At 49.0% G+C, this 16,553-nt stretch overlaps 2 protein-coding genes across 3 annotated transcripts in view; one reads left to right on the top strand and one right to left on the bottom strand.

Annotated features, from left to right (window-relative positions):
* Positions 1-16,553, top strand: part of SOX12 (SRY-box transcription factor 12) — an 80,951-nt gene that overhangs the window by 3,059 nt on the left and 61,339 nt on the right. The window lies entirely within an intron of this gene.
* Positions 1,957-10,886, bottom strand: TPX2 (TPX2 microtubule nucleation factor). 2 transcript variants are annotated; one of them, XM_069871518.1, is made up of 16 exons: positions 10,740-10,886; positions 10,360-10,485; positions 10,067-10,184; positions 9,383-9,511; positions 8,602-8,715; positions 8,031-8,164; positions 7,584-7,741; positions 6,995-7,166; positions 6,735-6,873; positions 6,001-6,217; positions 5,678-5,776; positions 4,788-4,964; positions 4,495-4,641; positions 3,878-3,989; positions 3,058-3,245; positions 1,957-2,658 (listed from the first exon to the last, which is right to left on the bottom strand). In XM_069871518.1, the coding sequence occupies exons 1-16, from the start codon at positions 10,840-10,842 to the stop codon at positions 2,548-2,550; spliced, it is 2,244 nt and encodes a 747-aa protein (XP_069727619.1). In that variant the 5' UTR covers positions 10,843-10,886; the 3' UTR covers positions 1,957-2,547. The 2 variants fall into 2 exon arrangements, with proteins under 2 accessions (XP_069727619.1, XP_069727620.1); XM_069871519.1 differs by having other exon boundaries at positions 3,058-3,224.

Below are 16,553 nucleotides of genomic sequence, written 5' to 3'. Positions count from 1 at the left end.
TCCAGGACACCGGTCACTGTCACATTTCCTACCCTAGAGCAGCTATTCCTGTGTCACCACTTCCCTCCCCAGTGAGGGGCAGCTTGCATCGCCTGCACCCCCAGCCTGCAAGAATCCACCGGGCAACTCAGAGCTCTGCCAAGCACCCTGCACCCTCGAGGGCAGGGCAGTCGGGGCTCTCTTTCACTGAGTGGGCAGTGTATGAGCAATAGAAGTCGCACTTGCGGGAAGAGGTAACAGCTTTTATTAGACCCAATGATAGCACTGGGAAAAGCTGACAAGCTGCCAAACGTACAAACCCGTCCTCAGGGCTGAAGCAGAGGCCATGTAGGGCCACCGCGGAAATCCAGTTGCTCCCTGCTTCAGGGATCAATATCTGCTCATCAGCCTTATCTTGCTTGCCTTCACATTCCTGCCCAGCTTGGTGTCACTCAGACTTTCCCCCTCGGCATCGCGCTGCTCCAGACCTCAGCAGGAGCCTTCCTGGCCACATACTCGAGGTCCTGCAATGTCCATATCCAGCTCAACACACGCAACACCTTCACTGTGACAGAAATAAAGTTAAGGCAAACTGAGGGGAAACCTGCATAGCTGTTGCTCAGGTTCCTGCAGGTCCTTGGGTTCAAGAATGCCTACAAGTCCCCTCTAGTTCTAGCCATTCTTCACCAGCAGAGCCACGTGGCAGCTTTTTCAGCCAGGCGCTCTGTCACCCTCAGCCCAGCAACACAGGGCTGTCGGCAAAATCAGCCAAGCTCACCAAGGTCCTCAAGAGAAAGGAAGGAAAAGCTGGAGCTGAGGCAGAAAGGAGCTTTTCCACTTGGCTCAGCAGTTTGAAAAGGCCCCACTGTCACAGCCACACATCCTTCAGTACCAACACACTTCCCCACACCTCCTTGCTCTCCAATTCCTTTCACATATTAATGTGAAGTTTCCCATGTTTTTCTCTGTTCCAAACAGCACATGCAGCGCAGCTCACACTGGTTCCAGTAAGCAAGACAGATGAGACCCAGAAACACAGGAGCAACAAAGTGTCAGCATCATTGCAGCCAGGAGAAGCCAAGCCAGCCCAAGAGCTTTATACATTTCCTAGCCTTGTTCTCAAATCCTTTTGCCAAAGGCTTCCAGTCACTGGCCATGCCAGCCTCCTCCTGTAAGTCCCTTTTGGCTCAAGCAGTAGTAAAGGATCACCCAGTTAGAACCAGTAACAGCAACACAGACATCAGTGGCATCATTTTACAGTAGCTGCATCCCCAACACCCTCCTTGCCGTCACAAGGCCTTTGAGTTTTCTTTATTGTTAAGCCCAAGGGAAGGCCTAGACACAGTTGTACAAAGTAAGAAATCATAGAATGGTTTAGGCTGGAAGGGACCTCAAAGCCCATCCAGTTCCATGGGCAGGGACATCTCCCACTGGATCCAGTTGCTCCAAGCCCCATCCAACCTGGCCTTGGACACCTCCAGGGATGGGGCAGCCACCACTGCTCTGGGCAACCTGGGCCAGGGCCTTCCCACCCTCACAGCAAAACATTTCTTCCTCAGATTTCATCTCAATATCCCCTCTTCAGCTGAAAAACTTCCCTCTCATCCTCTCCCTTCCCTCCCTGATCAAGAGCCCCTCCCCAGCTTTCCTGGAGCCCCTTTCAGAACTGGAAGCTGCTCTAAGGTCTCCTTAGAGCCTTCTCTTCCCTGAGAAAAATCACACCACAATGCTCAGGTAAGAAATCATTCTTAGCAAGTTTTAATCTAAATTTAATCACCTCTTGTCAGTGCTGCATGCTTTGTCCTCCAGCACATCCAAGCACCCGGTCTATGTTTAGCTCTGCCAGCCGCACTGGACTGGCCAGGAGATGGATGATGTGTCTTCAGCCAGGAGACCTGCGCTGGCAGGAGCCAGGGGGCAGCTTACAGCAAGTCCTTTGCCAGTTCAGTGGTTCCCCAAATAGAATGACTTCAGCTGTAAAACAGCAGTAAGTTTAATGCTCAAACATACACAGGGAACTATTTTGAAGCCGGGGCAAGGTTCACATTAGCACTCATCTAAACATCAACAAGAAAGGAAACCTGCAATACACTGGCTTGCAGAAGCCACATCACAATACAGTTCAAGCTTAATACATACTAAAAGCCTAAGAAACAGACACTTGGAGAGCCAATACTTAAATGCAGCTCCTCCAGATGCACGCATCCTTGCACATCTTACAGATACCCTTTACCAAAAACTTTTCTGCAGCAAAGGGGTTCAGCCCACTAGCAAGAGACAGCAATAAAATTAGGAAGCTTTATTTAGTTTGGGAACACAATATTTGTATACAACATCAAAACTTTGTTTGGTCTTTAAAGATTGCGATGCCTAAAACTGAAGTGAGGCCACACCTTGCGTGCCATGGCTCAGCCCCTGCCTCAGGCAGAGTTAAACTACTCACTGTAAAAGTAAAGGAACAAAGTGTAGGAAACTGAGGCTGAGCAGTCACGTAAAAACTGTTCCCTCCCTGCCTGTCAAAAGAGCAGAGAGGGATGGCATCTTCCCCTGCTAACATGTGGGTGCCTGTCAGCGCTGGAATCTGTCTGAGAAGTTTGGAGACTTGGGTGTAGTCAGTGGCTGATCACTGGCCTTCACTTCTACGCTGCGGTATTTGCGTATTGGGTTTGCCTTGTGAACCTGTGAAGAAGAAAATAGAAGACGAAATGAAGCAAACTGCTGCAGTTATGAAGCTGAACCTTGCAGAGAGCCCCTGGTGGGATGAAGGCAGGCAGCTGTCTAAGAGTACACACTGCCTCAGGCACTGGAGTGAGTCTCTAGGAACACGCAAGGAACCTGTTGGAACTGTGGGGTTTACAACAACCATTCTGCTCCAGCAACTTCATCCAAAGAGCAGTTGTCCTGGCAGAACTGCCTTTTATTCAGACCAGTTGTAAAAGGTAATGAGGAGCCAGTTCGCAACAGGAAATCTCGACAAGACAGTCCTAACGCAGCTCAACATTGACACTGGCTCATTTAATGTATTCAGACATCCCTTTGGGTCCCTCTACAGCCCCTGTTCAGAAACAGCTCACTCACCATTTCTTGTCTCAGCTTTGCAACTTCTTCCTTCTCCTGTTCTTCTTGTTGCTGTCTCATCTGCTCTCGCTGCCTCTCCCTCAAGGCTTCTATATTTGCCAGTCGTTTCTCAAACTCTTGCCGCTCTTTAGCTCTTTTTTCTGTTGCCAGCTCAAAGCTTTCAGGAACTACAGAACCAGAAAGGCTCTCTAAGTTTAGAAATAGAGGATATAATTGGTGCACAGTCAGGTAAAGCAGAGCAGCACTAGTGTAAAATGGAAGCCTCCCTCTGGAGAGCTTCATCTTGCAAGGGTAGTTAGTAGATACCTCCAGGCTTCAGGCAAAGAAAACATTAGGCCCAAACGCAACCAGTGTTAGTGCAGGTGTTACCCCATCACAGGTGTTGTCATAGCAGGGAGCAAGCACACAATTGTTAGTTCAGACAAGTTCTTGGCTGGTTCTAAATCTTACAAACTCAGTCTGCCCTGAGCCTTATTGGAGAGGAGAGGCAGAGCCTGGCAGCCACTGAGAAAGGCCACCAGCTGCCTCCGCAGGGAGCTCCTCGAACTTTATTCGCCCCCAGCCCAAGCAGGCCCATATCAGTCTTCTGCTTTTTGCAGCATGGCTGTTCCGTGCAGCTGCGAGAGTGCAGGACACAGAGGGGCGGGCAGCAGGAAGGAAACTCCCCACTCCCTGGGGACATGAGCTGTTAGGTAATTAGTTGATTAAGCGCAAGGCACTATTGGCTGTGCTGATAAAGAAGAGGCAACAGCCTGTCTAAACATCATTTAATTGCATCAGTTATCAGCCAAGCCTGCGTAGCAAGAACTTGTAACCCCACCTGATAACAGCTTGCTTTCCTTTTTAGGCACATAGGGCTCCTGGTACACCACTGTGTTGGGTCGGGCTTTAAAGCATGCTGCCTCCTTCTGCCTTCTTAAGTCTTCTTTAAGCTGCAAGGGAAGAGAGCCCATTGAGTGCCAGGCAGAACAAATAGACCATCTCCTCTCACCCAGATTTCAGCAATCCCATCACTGGAAAAGCCAGGTCCACTTGGAGCAAATAATTTTCACAGAAAACTATATTAAAGCCAAAAAGTTGTCCTGTGCTGTCTGCCTGTTACTGCTGCCAAAAAGAGCCTGAAGAAAGTTTCAGGTGTCCACTGCAGCCTTCACATGAGAAAAAGTATATTATTTACATGCCAAATAAACCCCCAGGCACAGAGATGGTCAAAGAGATCCAGCAGCCATAGCTGCTGCTTAGAAAATACCCCACAGCTCTTCATGTGGTTGTGGTAGATCCCATCATTATCATAAACAGAGGAAAAGAATCAACCCACCAACCCTCAATCCACAGCTCACAAAGGATAATTCATCACTCTAAGTCAGATCCTGATAAAACTCAAGCAAGTCTATTTGCTGCTTTAAGTCTGGTCACACCCGTTTTTTTTCATCCCACCTGCTGTTTCCAGCTCTGTTGCTTGGCAGCTCCTCGCTCATCAATCTGCAGATGGAATGGTTCAGGCTGAGTTGGGTTTTTTACCTTCTTTTCTGGCAGCTTAACTTCATCAAAGTAAGGTAGAGGTAAAGCCTTGAACTTGGGCACCTGAAAGAAACAAATGGAAATATTTCTTGCCCTTTCCTCAAAAGCATGAAGAAGCTTTGGGAGTTTAACAGCCAACAGGCAGAGGCAAGTTCTCCCACACCCATTTTACTTCAGGAGTGGAATCCAAGGCAGCTTTTAGCTCTTACCTCTTCCTTCCGCAATTCTTCTATTTTTCTCTCTTTTTGAATCTGCCGCTCTCTGTCACGGGCATCAAACGAGAATGGGCAAACTTCCACCTGTCTCTGGTCTGGCCTTTTCGGTTTGAAAGGCACTCCATAATGTGGCACAGGGTTGGCTTTGATAACAGGGACCACCTCGTTTTCCTAAAGGGACATTAGTGTTAGGATCTCATGCAGCAGAGTTTTGATTTTGTTGAAAGATGACAGCTCCTGCCAAACAAAGCCATGAATGCTGGAGTTCTTTTCATAAGGGTCACGACAGCATCAAGCAAGCACTTTGGATGCTGCAAAAAGGAGGAATCCAAGTGCCACCAATTTATAGGCATCCTGGACTGCAGGCAAGTTCTTCCGCTTTTTATACCACCATCGGTTCAGTATTCATCCAATTAGACTAATTCTTTAACAATTCTCTTCACAAGAGAGAAAGGAGGAAGGATGGGATGCACTCTGCATCCTGCTCCCCACCTCCAGGGATCTAGAGCAACTGCAGGGAGAAGAAAGGTTACAGGCAATACCTGCCCACCTCAAAAACAGAGCAGGGAAGGGCAGCAAGTGTCCTTTAGAAATCCAAGCAGGTCCCTTCCCTCATTTCATTCATAGCAGCAACAACCGCAGAAATTCTACTCAGTGCCCCCTCCTGGTTAAATGGAGTGGCTTCCTTCTGCATGAGTTTCTGTAATGTGAGGAGCAACAACTGGGTCGTTAGAAGGGAAGGGAACAGCATGAGAAGGATGGTGAAGTGCCTGACAGAAGGGAAAGTGCCCCCCGCGCCCGACAATTGCACACAGCTGGCAGAGTATGGCAGGCTGGCAGAGGCAGTCCCCGTGATGTGACTGCAGCACATTCACAACAGTTACCTTTTCTTCATCTCTGACAGGTGTTCGTGATCTGGTTTTTAAGGTGAAGACTGGAGACTTTGGGACTGTAACAGGAAGCTCTTTCTTCTCAGGAACACCCTGTTCAGAAGGGTCAGGAAAGAGTTACCCAAGCCAAAGCACCAAGAAAACGTGACAGAGAAACTATCGACAGCACCATATGTACCCACTGCCGTTTTTTCCTAATGACAGACAGCATTTAGCAAAGATTATTAAATATGTGATGCCACACAGCAAGTGGCATCTTGCAGCAAATTGCCACCTCAGTCCCACTTCCCAAGTCTGGCTCTTACTGAACTTCTTACCACAACATTCTCCAGGATTTTTGTTGGACATGGCCTGGAGCGGAATTCAAAGTGCTCTTCCTCCTGCTGCTTCTTACTTTCACGCTCCCGAATCCTTTTTTCTATTTCCAACTCAAAGCCAACAGGTTGTGTGAGCTCTTTGACTGGGGGTTTCTTTGGCAGCAGTGGCCCACCCCCAAAGATTTGAGGATTCAGCTCTCGTGCTTTGAATTTGTACCTACAGAGGAAAGACAGAGACAGTCACTGATATATTGCACATGGCCAAATGCAGCTTCTGGCAAACTGCTTCTCTCGCAACAGAAAAGAGCAACAGCCAGGGATAGAAGTTGACACACAGTGTGTGGCTCTGGTTAGCAACTCCTGCTTTGCTGTTGAAACAGCAAGACATTAAGGAAAGCCTTATGGATTGCTTTCTTGGAAATCCAAACTTTGCCTACAGGAGAGTTTTGGTGCAGACACATGCTGTACTGTGATCCTTGGTTTGCTTTACTTGCCAGCTGAACTCAACCTAAAATCAGCTCTAAGAGCACCTTCTTCCCAAGGGGTTGGCTGCTTCTCACATCCCTATGATCAGAGCCATAGGATTATGCATTAACTGAAAGAATCTCAGTGTTTTGCTTACTCATTCTTTTACACACAAAAGGTATTCCTGAAAAGTGATCTTTTGGCTACTGGAAGATATTTCAAGTGTGGTACGGTTCTCTCTTGGAGGACTATGGTAAACCTTTACTTACTGTTGGATTTTCTCCATCTCCTCTGCTTCTAACTCTGCTGTAGATTTGCAAGCAGCAGGTCTGAGGCGCTGCTTAGTTAGAAGCATTGGTGATTTAGGGTTTGTACGTGCAAGTTTCACCAACTTCTGTGGAACAGGTCCTAGAAATTCAAGTAAGGAGACCAGTGGTTAATGGTAATGGCTGCAGACGTGGACTATTTGCTCAGTAGAGCAGTAACAAAGCATTGTTCTGACTCTGCAGACAGAGCCAGGACTGCTCACCTTCCTCAGATTTCCTGCTCCTCAAATGGTAACGAGAGGGTGTGCGTTTTTGGAATGCTTCTACCTGCTCGGCAAGGGATACATATTCTGATGCTGTTTCTTCAAGTTTTCTTTTGTTTCCTTGGGACAGATTGAAAGGTTTGGGGATGGTGGGTCCCTTTGGCATTCGCCCCTGGAGACAAAGAACTACAGTCATTATGGCCATGTAACACAGGATGCTTTGATGATGTTTCCTTTCCCTGATTTGCAGTGTCTGCCCCTTCCCCTTATTGAAAAGGCTTATGTCTAAAGTTAAGCATTAACTGTCTGAAAGTGCACAAGCTGGTTGGATTGGTAAACTGTAGGAAGTGGAAGTTGAAAGCACACGTATTAAAGCATAATGACCAGAAGATCTGACGTGAAAGGGCCTTTTCACAAGGATCCTCAAGAGTCTTGTGGCAATGCACATACGCATAGTGAGGTAACAGTTATGCTTGTGCAACTGCCTCTCCTATGTAACCCTCTTTGCGGGTTGCCAGCAGCACGTGTGTTGCCAAAACAGAAAGGAGGTAATGTCAAGAACCAGCCAGCTGACAGCTCTGCTCCTCACCGGAGAAGGAGGATGCTTCCTCAGTACTGCTGCAAAATCCTGTTCTTTATACTCATTCCCAGGCTGACTTTCCACAGGTTGTTTAATTCTGTTGTCAGTGCAGAAATGGAAGGCAACTGGCTTTGTTACTTGACCAACAGTTCTCTTCACAGTTTGTCCTAAAGAACAAAAAACATGTAAGGTCCAGAAGCTTTGTGGGGTGGAGCAAGCATATTGAATTTCTAATAACCTGAACAGTTTTCAGAGAAATCATCTATACTCTTTCAAAAGATGAGCAAAACCATTTCCAGGTAGTCTAGGGGCTGATCTACATGAAAAGCCACCTAGTCCTGGTATTTATTACAAGATCTGGAAATGTTTGGTTTTTAAAGGTACTTGAACAGCTCTACACAGCACTCTCCAGCTGAGCCTAGCCCAGCTTCAGTTTGCAATGCAGCCAGAGCCCACCTGCTCCAGCAATAGCTGCTTTCAGAGACTCCTCGTTCTTCTTCCGCAGCTCCATCACTTCCCGCTGCAACTGCTGTATCTTCTCCAGCTCCTGTTCCTCTGTGCTCTTCAGTGCACCAGTGAGATTGGTCCTCCTGCAGAAGCAAGGTAAAGACTGAGATACACCTTCGTGCTAATAACTGGTGAAGCAAGATGTCAGAGCAAAGGAACATTCTTATCTCTAATACCACTGCAGGAGCAGTCATTATGAAAGCACACTCCATAGAAAAGAGCTGTTTGGATTTTGTTTGCTCAATAGAGCTCTTAGCTAACTGCTAGCCTGCACACTTATTTGCTGTATGCACACTTTGCCCATTAGCAAGAACAATTTTTTCCTCAAATTAAAAGCAACGCTTTCCTTTGCACAGGCTCAGCTGGTGAAGTACATTTCATACTAATATTATTATCTTGATTCCTTGTTTACTAAATGCAATCCCATCACATGCTGAGTTGAAGTGGAAAACGCTCTCGCCAGGGCTGTCCCGTAAATCAACTGTGATTAGCAAAGACGAGTCACAAGAAAGCCACGTACTTTAACATCGTTGGCGTGGAGGGCACGGTCAGCTTACTCTTCACTCTCCCTGGGGAGAGGTCAGGATTCTGCAGGGGCTCCTTTGCTTCTGTTAACTTCTCTCTGCTGCTAGAACTAAGGTAACAAGCTGTTATGGCAAACAATTCCAAGTAACTGTGCTTTAAATGAACCACCCCCTGCAGCCCTCACCACCACACACAACACCTGGCAGGTTCTAAGTTGTGCCAGGCTGGCCTGACCCCACCACGGGCCGCAGCAGAGCTCCTTGAATTTTCCCTGGCACCCTGAAGCTGTTGAAGGGAAGAGGAATTACTGAGGTTTTGGAACAGAGGCTTTTCTTGAGGGCAGCGTACTGCAGTTCACACAGGTACAGCAGCCTTTGAAAGGCTGTGCTTCCAGTTCCTGACCTCAAGCTCATCACCATACGATACCTTAGTGATTAAGCTAATTGGAGAAATACTTTAGCTGCTGCTCTTTCACAGCTTGTGACTGCCTGGTGACCTCCTGAGGGACAAGTTCAGCCAAATTTAAAGCTAGCTGACAGACACCGAGCATGGAATGAGAAGCCTAAGAAACTCAAGCTTATTTCATTCACATCTCCATCTCCAAACAGAGCAGCTCCTTCAGGTCTTACAGCACTTTCTTCTTGTTTACAAAACCATCAGATTTTGGTCACAGCACCCGAACCCTCGTGTGAGGACCCAGCCAAGTGGGAATCCTTTCCAAAACACAGTTGTACACCCCCTACCCAGCCCCAAACAGGAGGACTTTGATGACATACATTCTCATTTTTTTCAGTGGTGGAACCTCATCCTTATTATCCAAGACATTAGCACTGTTGTCCACTTTGACTCTCATCGGCTGTTTGCGTTGCTGTGTTCTCTGCCTTGTGGCCTGTCTTCTGCTGGCTCTGGAGTGAAACAGAGAATGGAAGTTACTTTAACCACAGGTCTAAGAAGACACATGATCTGCATAACACTTTTTACATCAGTACACCACTCAACTCCAACCTGCCCCCTGTGCAAATAATGCTTAACACAAGAACCCAAAGTCAGCAGAAACTGCTTAAGCTGCGCAATCCATAAACTTAACATTCTCTGGGATAAATGAGCATAAAGAGCCCCTTGCATTCGTGTCAAGAACGAGTTCTACCCAGTTCAGGCAGATATAAACAAAGACACTTTATAAGCTGCTTCAGTTTCAGATATCCTCACATTCCAGAAGCTCCTAGTGCTACTGGGTCTCATTTGACAAGTATGCAAGACACCACATTACATTTCCACCCCTAAAGATGGTCCCTCCAGCTTAGCAAGCAGATCAGCTGTCCCAGCACACAACCATCTGTGCTGGAGAACTTCAGACCCACAGGATGACCCCAGAACAGCTCAGGCTGCAGATCCTGAGAGCAAGCATCCCACTTAGTCACACCATCAATCTCTGTGCAAATGGGATACGAGTATTTCACCTTTGGGAGGCTTCTGCAGGAGCAGCAGCTCTACAGTTTGTCAGGGGTCCAGTATTCTGAGGGACCACATCAGTCTCCATGTGTTCTGCTTCACTGGTCTCTTCACCATGGCTTTCACCTGAGAGCAGTGACAGAGTCAGCTCATATACACAGAAAGGAGTGAAACTACATGAGGCCCTCCCAGACAACACTATAAGGAGACAGTTCCACAAAAGCCAGACCGAGGCCTTTTCATTTTGCCAATAAAGAGCAGGTCAGGTTCATTCTCTCCCTCCCATACCATGCCAGCTTACTCATTGTTATTCCTTGTGATGTGACAGAAGACTGGATAATATTAGACTTCGAAGGAGCAGGGCTCTTCTGCCAGACTGTTGCTTGATTTTCTGTGGGAGAGACATTCTCCACATTGGCTTTTTCATCTGTGAGGAAAAGAGAGACTTTCATTATATGTACTACCTTAGGATTTTTTAACATAGTATCGTAACCAAAGTTCCCCATCAAGTTACACTTGGCAAAGTTTAAATACAAAAGCAAAACACAACATCCACACACACGACAAGTGATGCGGTTAACAGTGTGACTAACCCACTGGCCCAGCAGGAGGCCCAAATCAAGCATCGCACTAAACCCTCATCCCAACAGGATGAAAATCAAGGAGTTGGAAGCGACCTACCAAACCAGGAATCTGCATTGCAGACATCGTCGTTGCCCAGAGTTGCGAAGTTGACATATTTGCACGGGACATCAAAGGAATATCGAGCTTCTGAACGAGACATCTTCACGCTGCTCCCCGGTGTCGTCTGCTGGCACCGCTCCAGTCCTTTAGACAAAACATTAGTCAGCCCTTACACCAAACCCCAACACGCGTGTCAGCTGAACCCTCCTCTCCCGCTCCTCCTCCGCGTGGCTTCCAGAGACAGATGCCAGCACAGCCTTTGGTGCATTTTCCTGTCTGTAATTCCTAGCCCTTGGACAGAATGCCTCCCAAACAATGCTGCTTTTATCCTACTGCTGACTGGCATTTTTAATACTGTTAACATTTACAGGCTCGAAACTATCAAAACAATCAAGTTTTGAAGGTTTTCTTTGTACCTCTAGGTGCTAGAACTGCATTTTATTACCCAGCTTTTCTAGAGACAGGCTGATTTGCCCTCTCCTCTCTCACCAAGCACAGCAACGAAGAGCTCTGGCCTTTCCCAGGGCACAGATTGATGAAGCGAGAGCCTGAGGATGACTATAGAGCCTTGCAAAGCCCAGTCTTTCTCCCTCAGAATGACTACGAACCGGATCTGATGATAGAAACATGGTCTTCTAGAGAGTAAATCGATTTTCAAAGCAGGAAGAGAGCCCTGGAGAGTACAAAAAGTAGAGAAGGAAGGGCAGTGTTGGGTCCTTGCTGTGTTCCAGGACACTGCCCCGAGGCTGGCCAGGCTATAAACAAACCAAGCACTGAGTCAGGAACAGTCTCTGCAGTTCATTAGTGCAGCACTGACAGTAGGAGTCCCTGTGCCAACAGGTGATATCAAACTCAACTGAACAGGAATAAAGCCAGCGACAAAGTTATGAACCCTTAAACTGTAACAAAACCTTTTTGCAAAGGTGTCTTCGTGCTTTCCTGATGCCTCCCTGTAGAACAATTTTTTTAACTTATCAGCTAAGCTTCTTCTGAGTAATTTCATTTTCATTTATCAGACATTGTCTGTCTCTACAGGTGATAATGCTTAGTATTTACAGTTATCACCAAAGCAGCAGAGCACTGGGATGCAGAAAGGCCACTGCTTATACCAATTACTACAGAAACCAGGGCCATCCTGGAGCTGGTGCAACACCCTTAAGTTAAAGGGGAGGAAAGGGTTGCTCCTGCAGGGAGAAATGGACACACAAGGTGACCCCAAACTGACCTGAGTATTCCATCCCACACAGATACACTCAGGCTAAAACAGAGGGATCACAAGGATCGAGCTCTCTTCTTCAATGACCAATATCCAGTGAGGATCTCATCCATCTGTTTGCCCCCAATTCCAATACACGTGGCTCCTGAATCCAACTCTCATCTGCTGCTGAGCACAGCCCAGGACCTTCCCTGTGCCCACACTGCACTGTCAGCATACAGAGGAAACAGTTTTATATAGTTGTATGTATCTTATTTTTGTTATTGTCCTTTTTATTATTATACTTCCATTAAATCTGTTCCCAACCCACAAGTCTCTCCCTCATTCCTCTTTCCCTTCTCCCAGGGCAGTGGGAACCCACAACTGCTCTGTGTTTACCTGCAGACCAGGCTGGAGGTTGGGGCTAAACCAGGACATTCACACAGCTGCAAGGCTGCATTATAAAACGCCCCTAAGGAAATCACCTGAACTTTGCTTTTATTAGTCCAACCAGCTCTAAAGCAGCATATTCTCAATGCACAAAGCCTCAGAGCTAAACCATCTGTCCAGGCAGACCACACGTGGTTCAGTTCAGCCAGTGTGTTCCATAAATAAGAAAATGTTGAAGGTAAAATCCCTCCTGGAGATGCCTGCCCTGAGCAGCCTTCAGCTCCCCAGCACAGAACCGTGACAGTTAAGGGGAAGAGTGTCATTAGAGAAGCATCAGCTACACGATTGTGAAGATATCAGGATAGGACCCAAAGAAGGCAAACAGAAGAATCAGAGCCAAAACCAACTGTAACTGAGCTCAAGACATGGCTGGAATCAGATGCTTTCCTACCACCCTTCATCAAGATAGAGTTTCTGTCAACACCAGCCACTTTTTTAAAAACCAAATGCGTCATCTGCATTCTCCCCTCACCCTCCTCAGTCCATCACCCAGCCCGGGCACCGGGCATCATGTTTCAGTGACCCGTGCTTACTGCTCTGCTGCCACAGCTTCCAGCTCTGCACCGTGTAAACTCCATATTCTTTCCTAGTGTCAGCACCCTCATCACCCCCTCACCACAGCCCCTTTTTCCCTGCCTGATAGAAGTGAATACTCAGTCATAAAGAGAGGGCATTCATGCTACAGTTTCACACACTAAGTTTCTTGAAAGAGCCAGTGAGGAGATAGAAGTTACTGTGCCTGAATTCTAGAGGGTCTGTTTCAGTCTGATGAACTCATTTTTCAAACCCCTACTTATCCTTCAGGTCCTGCACAGCGGACAACTCGCTGTGCAGCCACAGTTCACCAAAAGGCACCTCACTCCTGCACCCATTGACCCACCCTGGGCCCGAGCTCCCATCAGTTCAGAACCTTACAGAGCTTTCCAGCTCTGATACGCCTGCTGCGATGCTTCTGCAATCAAAAAGGCTCGGCCATGCACAGCCCAGAGCTTGCAGCCTGCTCCCTTCAAGCATTTTAAATAACCCCATTGCAACTTCAATGGCAGAACCACCACTATCTCAGCCTTTTCTTTAAGGGCAGGAGGCACATCCCTTTCCCTTCATTGTGACACTCTTCCACCAGAAGTGAGGTGCAGAGACATCTCATTAATAGGGACGTTACCTAATTAGCAGGCACTATGTGCATTTACCAGGCAGTAGCTACAGGCACGCTGTAATCCTACATAAATCCACGCTGTAGTTAAAGTGTAACCCTGCTCTCCCCACATCCATCACCTCTGTGTTGACACCAGTGCTCGCAGAGCTTCACCCTGTTCAGCAGGATCAGCTTTCACCTGGTTTGCAAAAGAGCTGCTCGCACCACCACCTCTGTGAGAAGGGAGGGGGATCCACTCCTTTCGCTGTCTAAAATAGCACATATTCCTTCGATAAATGCAATTGCCTAACCAAAACCTTAATCCCCTTTCTGGGTCTGCTCCTCTTCACTGACCCAATGCACCTCTCAGCCCCAGCCCCACGCGGTTGCTGTTTGAAGCAGGTCAGCTGTACCCAGAGGAATGGACCATAGGCAGCTCTGCACATCAGGTTTCTCTTGATTAACTACGCTTTGGCACGTTCCAGAAGGGTGCCTTGGCCTGGTTTAGATTAGTTAGCTTAAAAAAAAAGGATTAAGCTAAATTGGAACAAGCATTCCTATCTGAAAATAAGACTGATCCAACAGCAAGTGCAATAGGTAGTTTGGAATAACTTCACACCTTGCTCTAATCCAAATTAGCTTTAAAACGCCGACTTGATTCCACCACAGATGCACTCAGCATCTTTCCCTCAACACAGTTAGTAATTTCCTGCCAAAACCATTTCAGCTGGACTGGCTGAGCTGCACGATATGGAACTTGGCTCTGCGGGCATCAAAAGGGAGCCCTGCACCATTACAACCCAAGCCAAAGAGGCCTGGAGGTTCAGACCAGCAGCCCTGCATGGGCAAAGCCATCGGGCAGTACAACAGCACCCGTGGCCTGGGACAGGGGACCCTCCCACCTCTGTGTTGGAGAGCAGAAGCAGAGCTCTGCAAAAAGTTAGAGACGGGGAAAAAGTGAGAGTTGGGGAAGCAGAGAGGGAGAGATGGAAGGAGGGTGCATAGAAGATCTGCTCTTTCTTGCTGCCTTGCAGTGTCGTTAGATGAGAACCTAGTCGGCTTGAGACAACATCTCATCACACCACAGCACAGGAGCTTCAGATGTCGCTGATGCCAAGTCCTAACAGGATCAGAAAGCAGAAAACACAGTCCAGGATGCATAGAGGATCTGAAGCCAGTCGCCTTCCCTGGAGGTGTTTAAGGGACGGGTGGACAGGGTGCTGGGGGACATGGTTTGGTGTTTGGTGGGAGTGGTTGGACTCAATGATCCGGTGGGTCTCTTCCAACCTGGTTATTCTATGATTCTATGACTTAAAACCTAGGGTGGACAATGAGGAACAGGCAAGAGAAGCTTCCCCAGGGCTGAGGGAGGTGCAGGACAATGTGCTGCTATACATCCAGTGCTTCTGCTGGGCATTCAACACCCTCGCTGGCCTAGGCAGAGTGATACAGGATATGGGAACGGTTTGAGTTGGAGGGGAACATTAAAGTCATTCAGTCCAACCCTTTGCAGCAGCAGAGACACCTCCAATCAGCTTAGGGTGCTCAGAGCCCCATCCAACCTGGCTTTGAACCCCTCCAGGGATGGGGCAGCCACCCCTGCTCTGGGCAGCGTGGACCAGGGCGTCCCCACCCTCACAGAAAAACATTTCTCCCCAAGATCTCATCTCAATCTCCCCTCTTTGAGCTGAAAACCATTCCTCTCACCCTCTCCCTGCCCTCCCCGATCCAGGGACCCTCCCCAGCTTCCCTGGAGCCCCTTCCAACACTGGAAGCTGCTCTAAGGTCTCCAGTACCTTCTCGTCTCCAGGCTGAACAACCCCAGCTCTCCCGGCCTGTCCTCGGCGGAGGCACCCAGGGGCCGCCAGCCCAGCGCGCGGCTCTTATCCCCACAGCACCGGTGCCCGGAGCCACCGACCGAGCTCCGCTCACCCCAGCATCACAGAGCCCGGTAACGGGCCGGGCCCCGGTGCCCAGCACCACTCACCTCAGCCCCGCAGCCTAGTAACAGACACCGACCCCCAGTCTCCGTTGCCCTCAACAGCGCGGCCCAGGACCGCGCCGGTAACCGCCGCCAGGCCCCCGCCCCCCGCCGTTAACGCATTTCAAACCGCACCGCGGTCCGAACCGGCCAATCAGCGCATTGGCCACGCCCCCTCCGCGGCCCGATTGGCCGCCGCGCCAGGAGACCCGGATGTGAGCACACGCCCTGCCCCGAGGAACCGCCGGCTGCGCGCAAAGGCTGACGGGAAAGGTAGTTCCAAGCCCTCAGCGCAAGGGTGTGGGATCCGGAAGTGAACTACAACTCCCATGAGGGATAGTGAGGGAGGGCTTAGCCAATCACATACGGAGGAGCTTTGAGTGATGTTCCAGATGACTAATCAGCTGGCGGAGGGCGGGGCCATGGGGTAGGGCAGCCCCAACGTTAAGGAAAGTGGGCACTGAGAGCCAGAGGGAGCTGGGTAGTGTGGGGAAGGGGCTTGTGAGAGTATCACGGGGTCCAACAGGGCTGAGTCCAAGATCCTGTGCCTGGGTTAGGGCGATCCCAAGCACAAACCCAGGCTGGGCAGAGAATGGATTGAGAAAAGGAGTGCTGTGTGTACTCGCAGGCCAGACACCACCCGTGTCCTGGGCTGCATCCAGAGCAGGGGACCAGCAGGGCGAGGGAGGAGATTTTGCCCCTCTGCTCTGGTCTGAGACCCCACCTGGAGCTCTGCGTCCGGTTCTGGAGGGCCTCAGCACAGGGAGGACACAGATCTGCTGGAGCGGGAGCAGAGGCCACGGAGATGATCAGACGGCTGGAGCACCTCCCGTATGAGGACGGGCTGAGAGAGTTGGAGTTGTTCAGCCTGGGGAAGGCTGTAGGGAGATCTTAACGCAGCTTCCAGCGCTGAATGGGGCTCTAAGAAAGCTCTTGATCAAGGAGGGCAGGGAAGAGAGAAGGGGGGACGGTTTTTCCGCTGAAAGACGGGAGATTGACATAAGATCTTAGGGAGAAATGTTTTGCTGGGAGGCGGGGAGGCTCTGGCCC

The sequence above is a fragment of the Phaenicophaeus curvirostris genome, chromosome 18, assembly GCF_032191515.1.
Source record: "Phaenicophaeus curvirostris isolate KB17595 chromosome 18, BPBGC_Pcur_1.0, whole genome shotgun sequence".
NCBI lineage: Eukaryota > Metazoa > Chordata > Aves > Cuculiformes > Cuculidae > Phaenicophaeus > Phaenicophaeus curvirostris.
The sequence above is the reverse complement of the archived record's forward strand: the minus strand, read 5'-3'. Positions and strand labels throughout refer to the sequence as shown.

Coding starts and splice junctions, on each gene's coding strand:
- TPX2 (XM_069871518.1), bottom strand. CDS start 10,842: ATGTCTCGTTCAGAAGCTCGATATTCCTTTGATGTCCCGTGCAAATAT. Junction 10,185..10,359: donor ATCACAAGGAATAACAATGA/GTAAGCTGGCAT, acceptor CACTGCTCTCAG/GTGAAAGCCATGGTGAAGAG. Junction 9,512..10,066: donor CCTGCAGAAGCCTCCCAAAG/GTGAAATACTCG, acceptor GTTTCACTCCAG/AGCCAGCAGAAGACAGGCCA.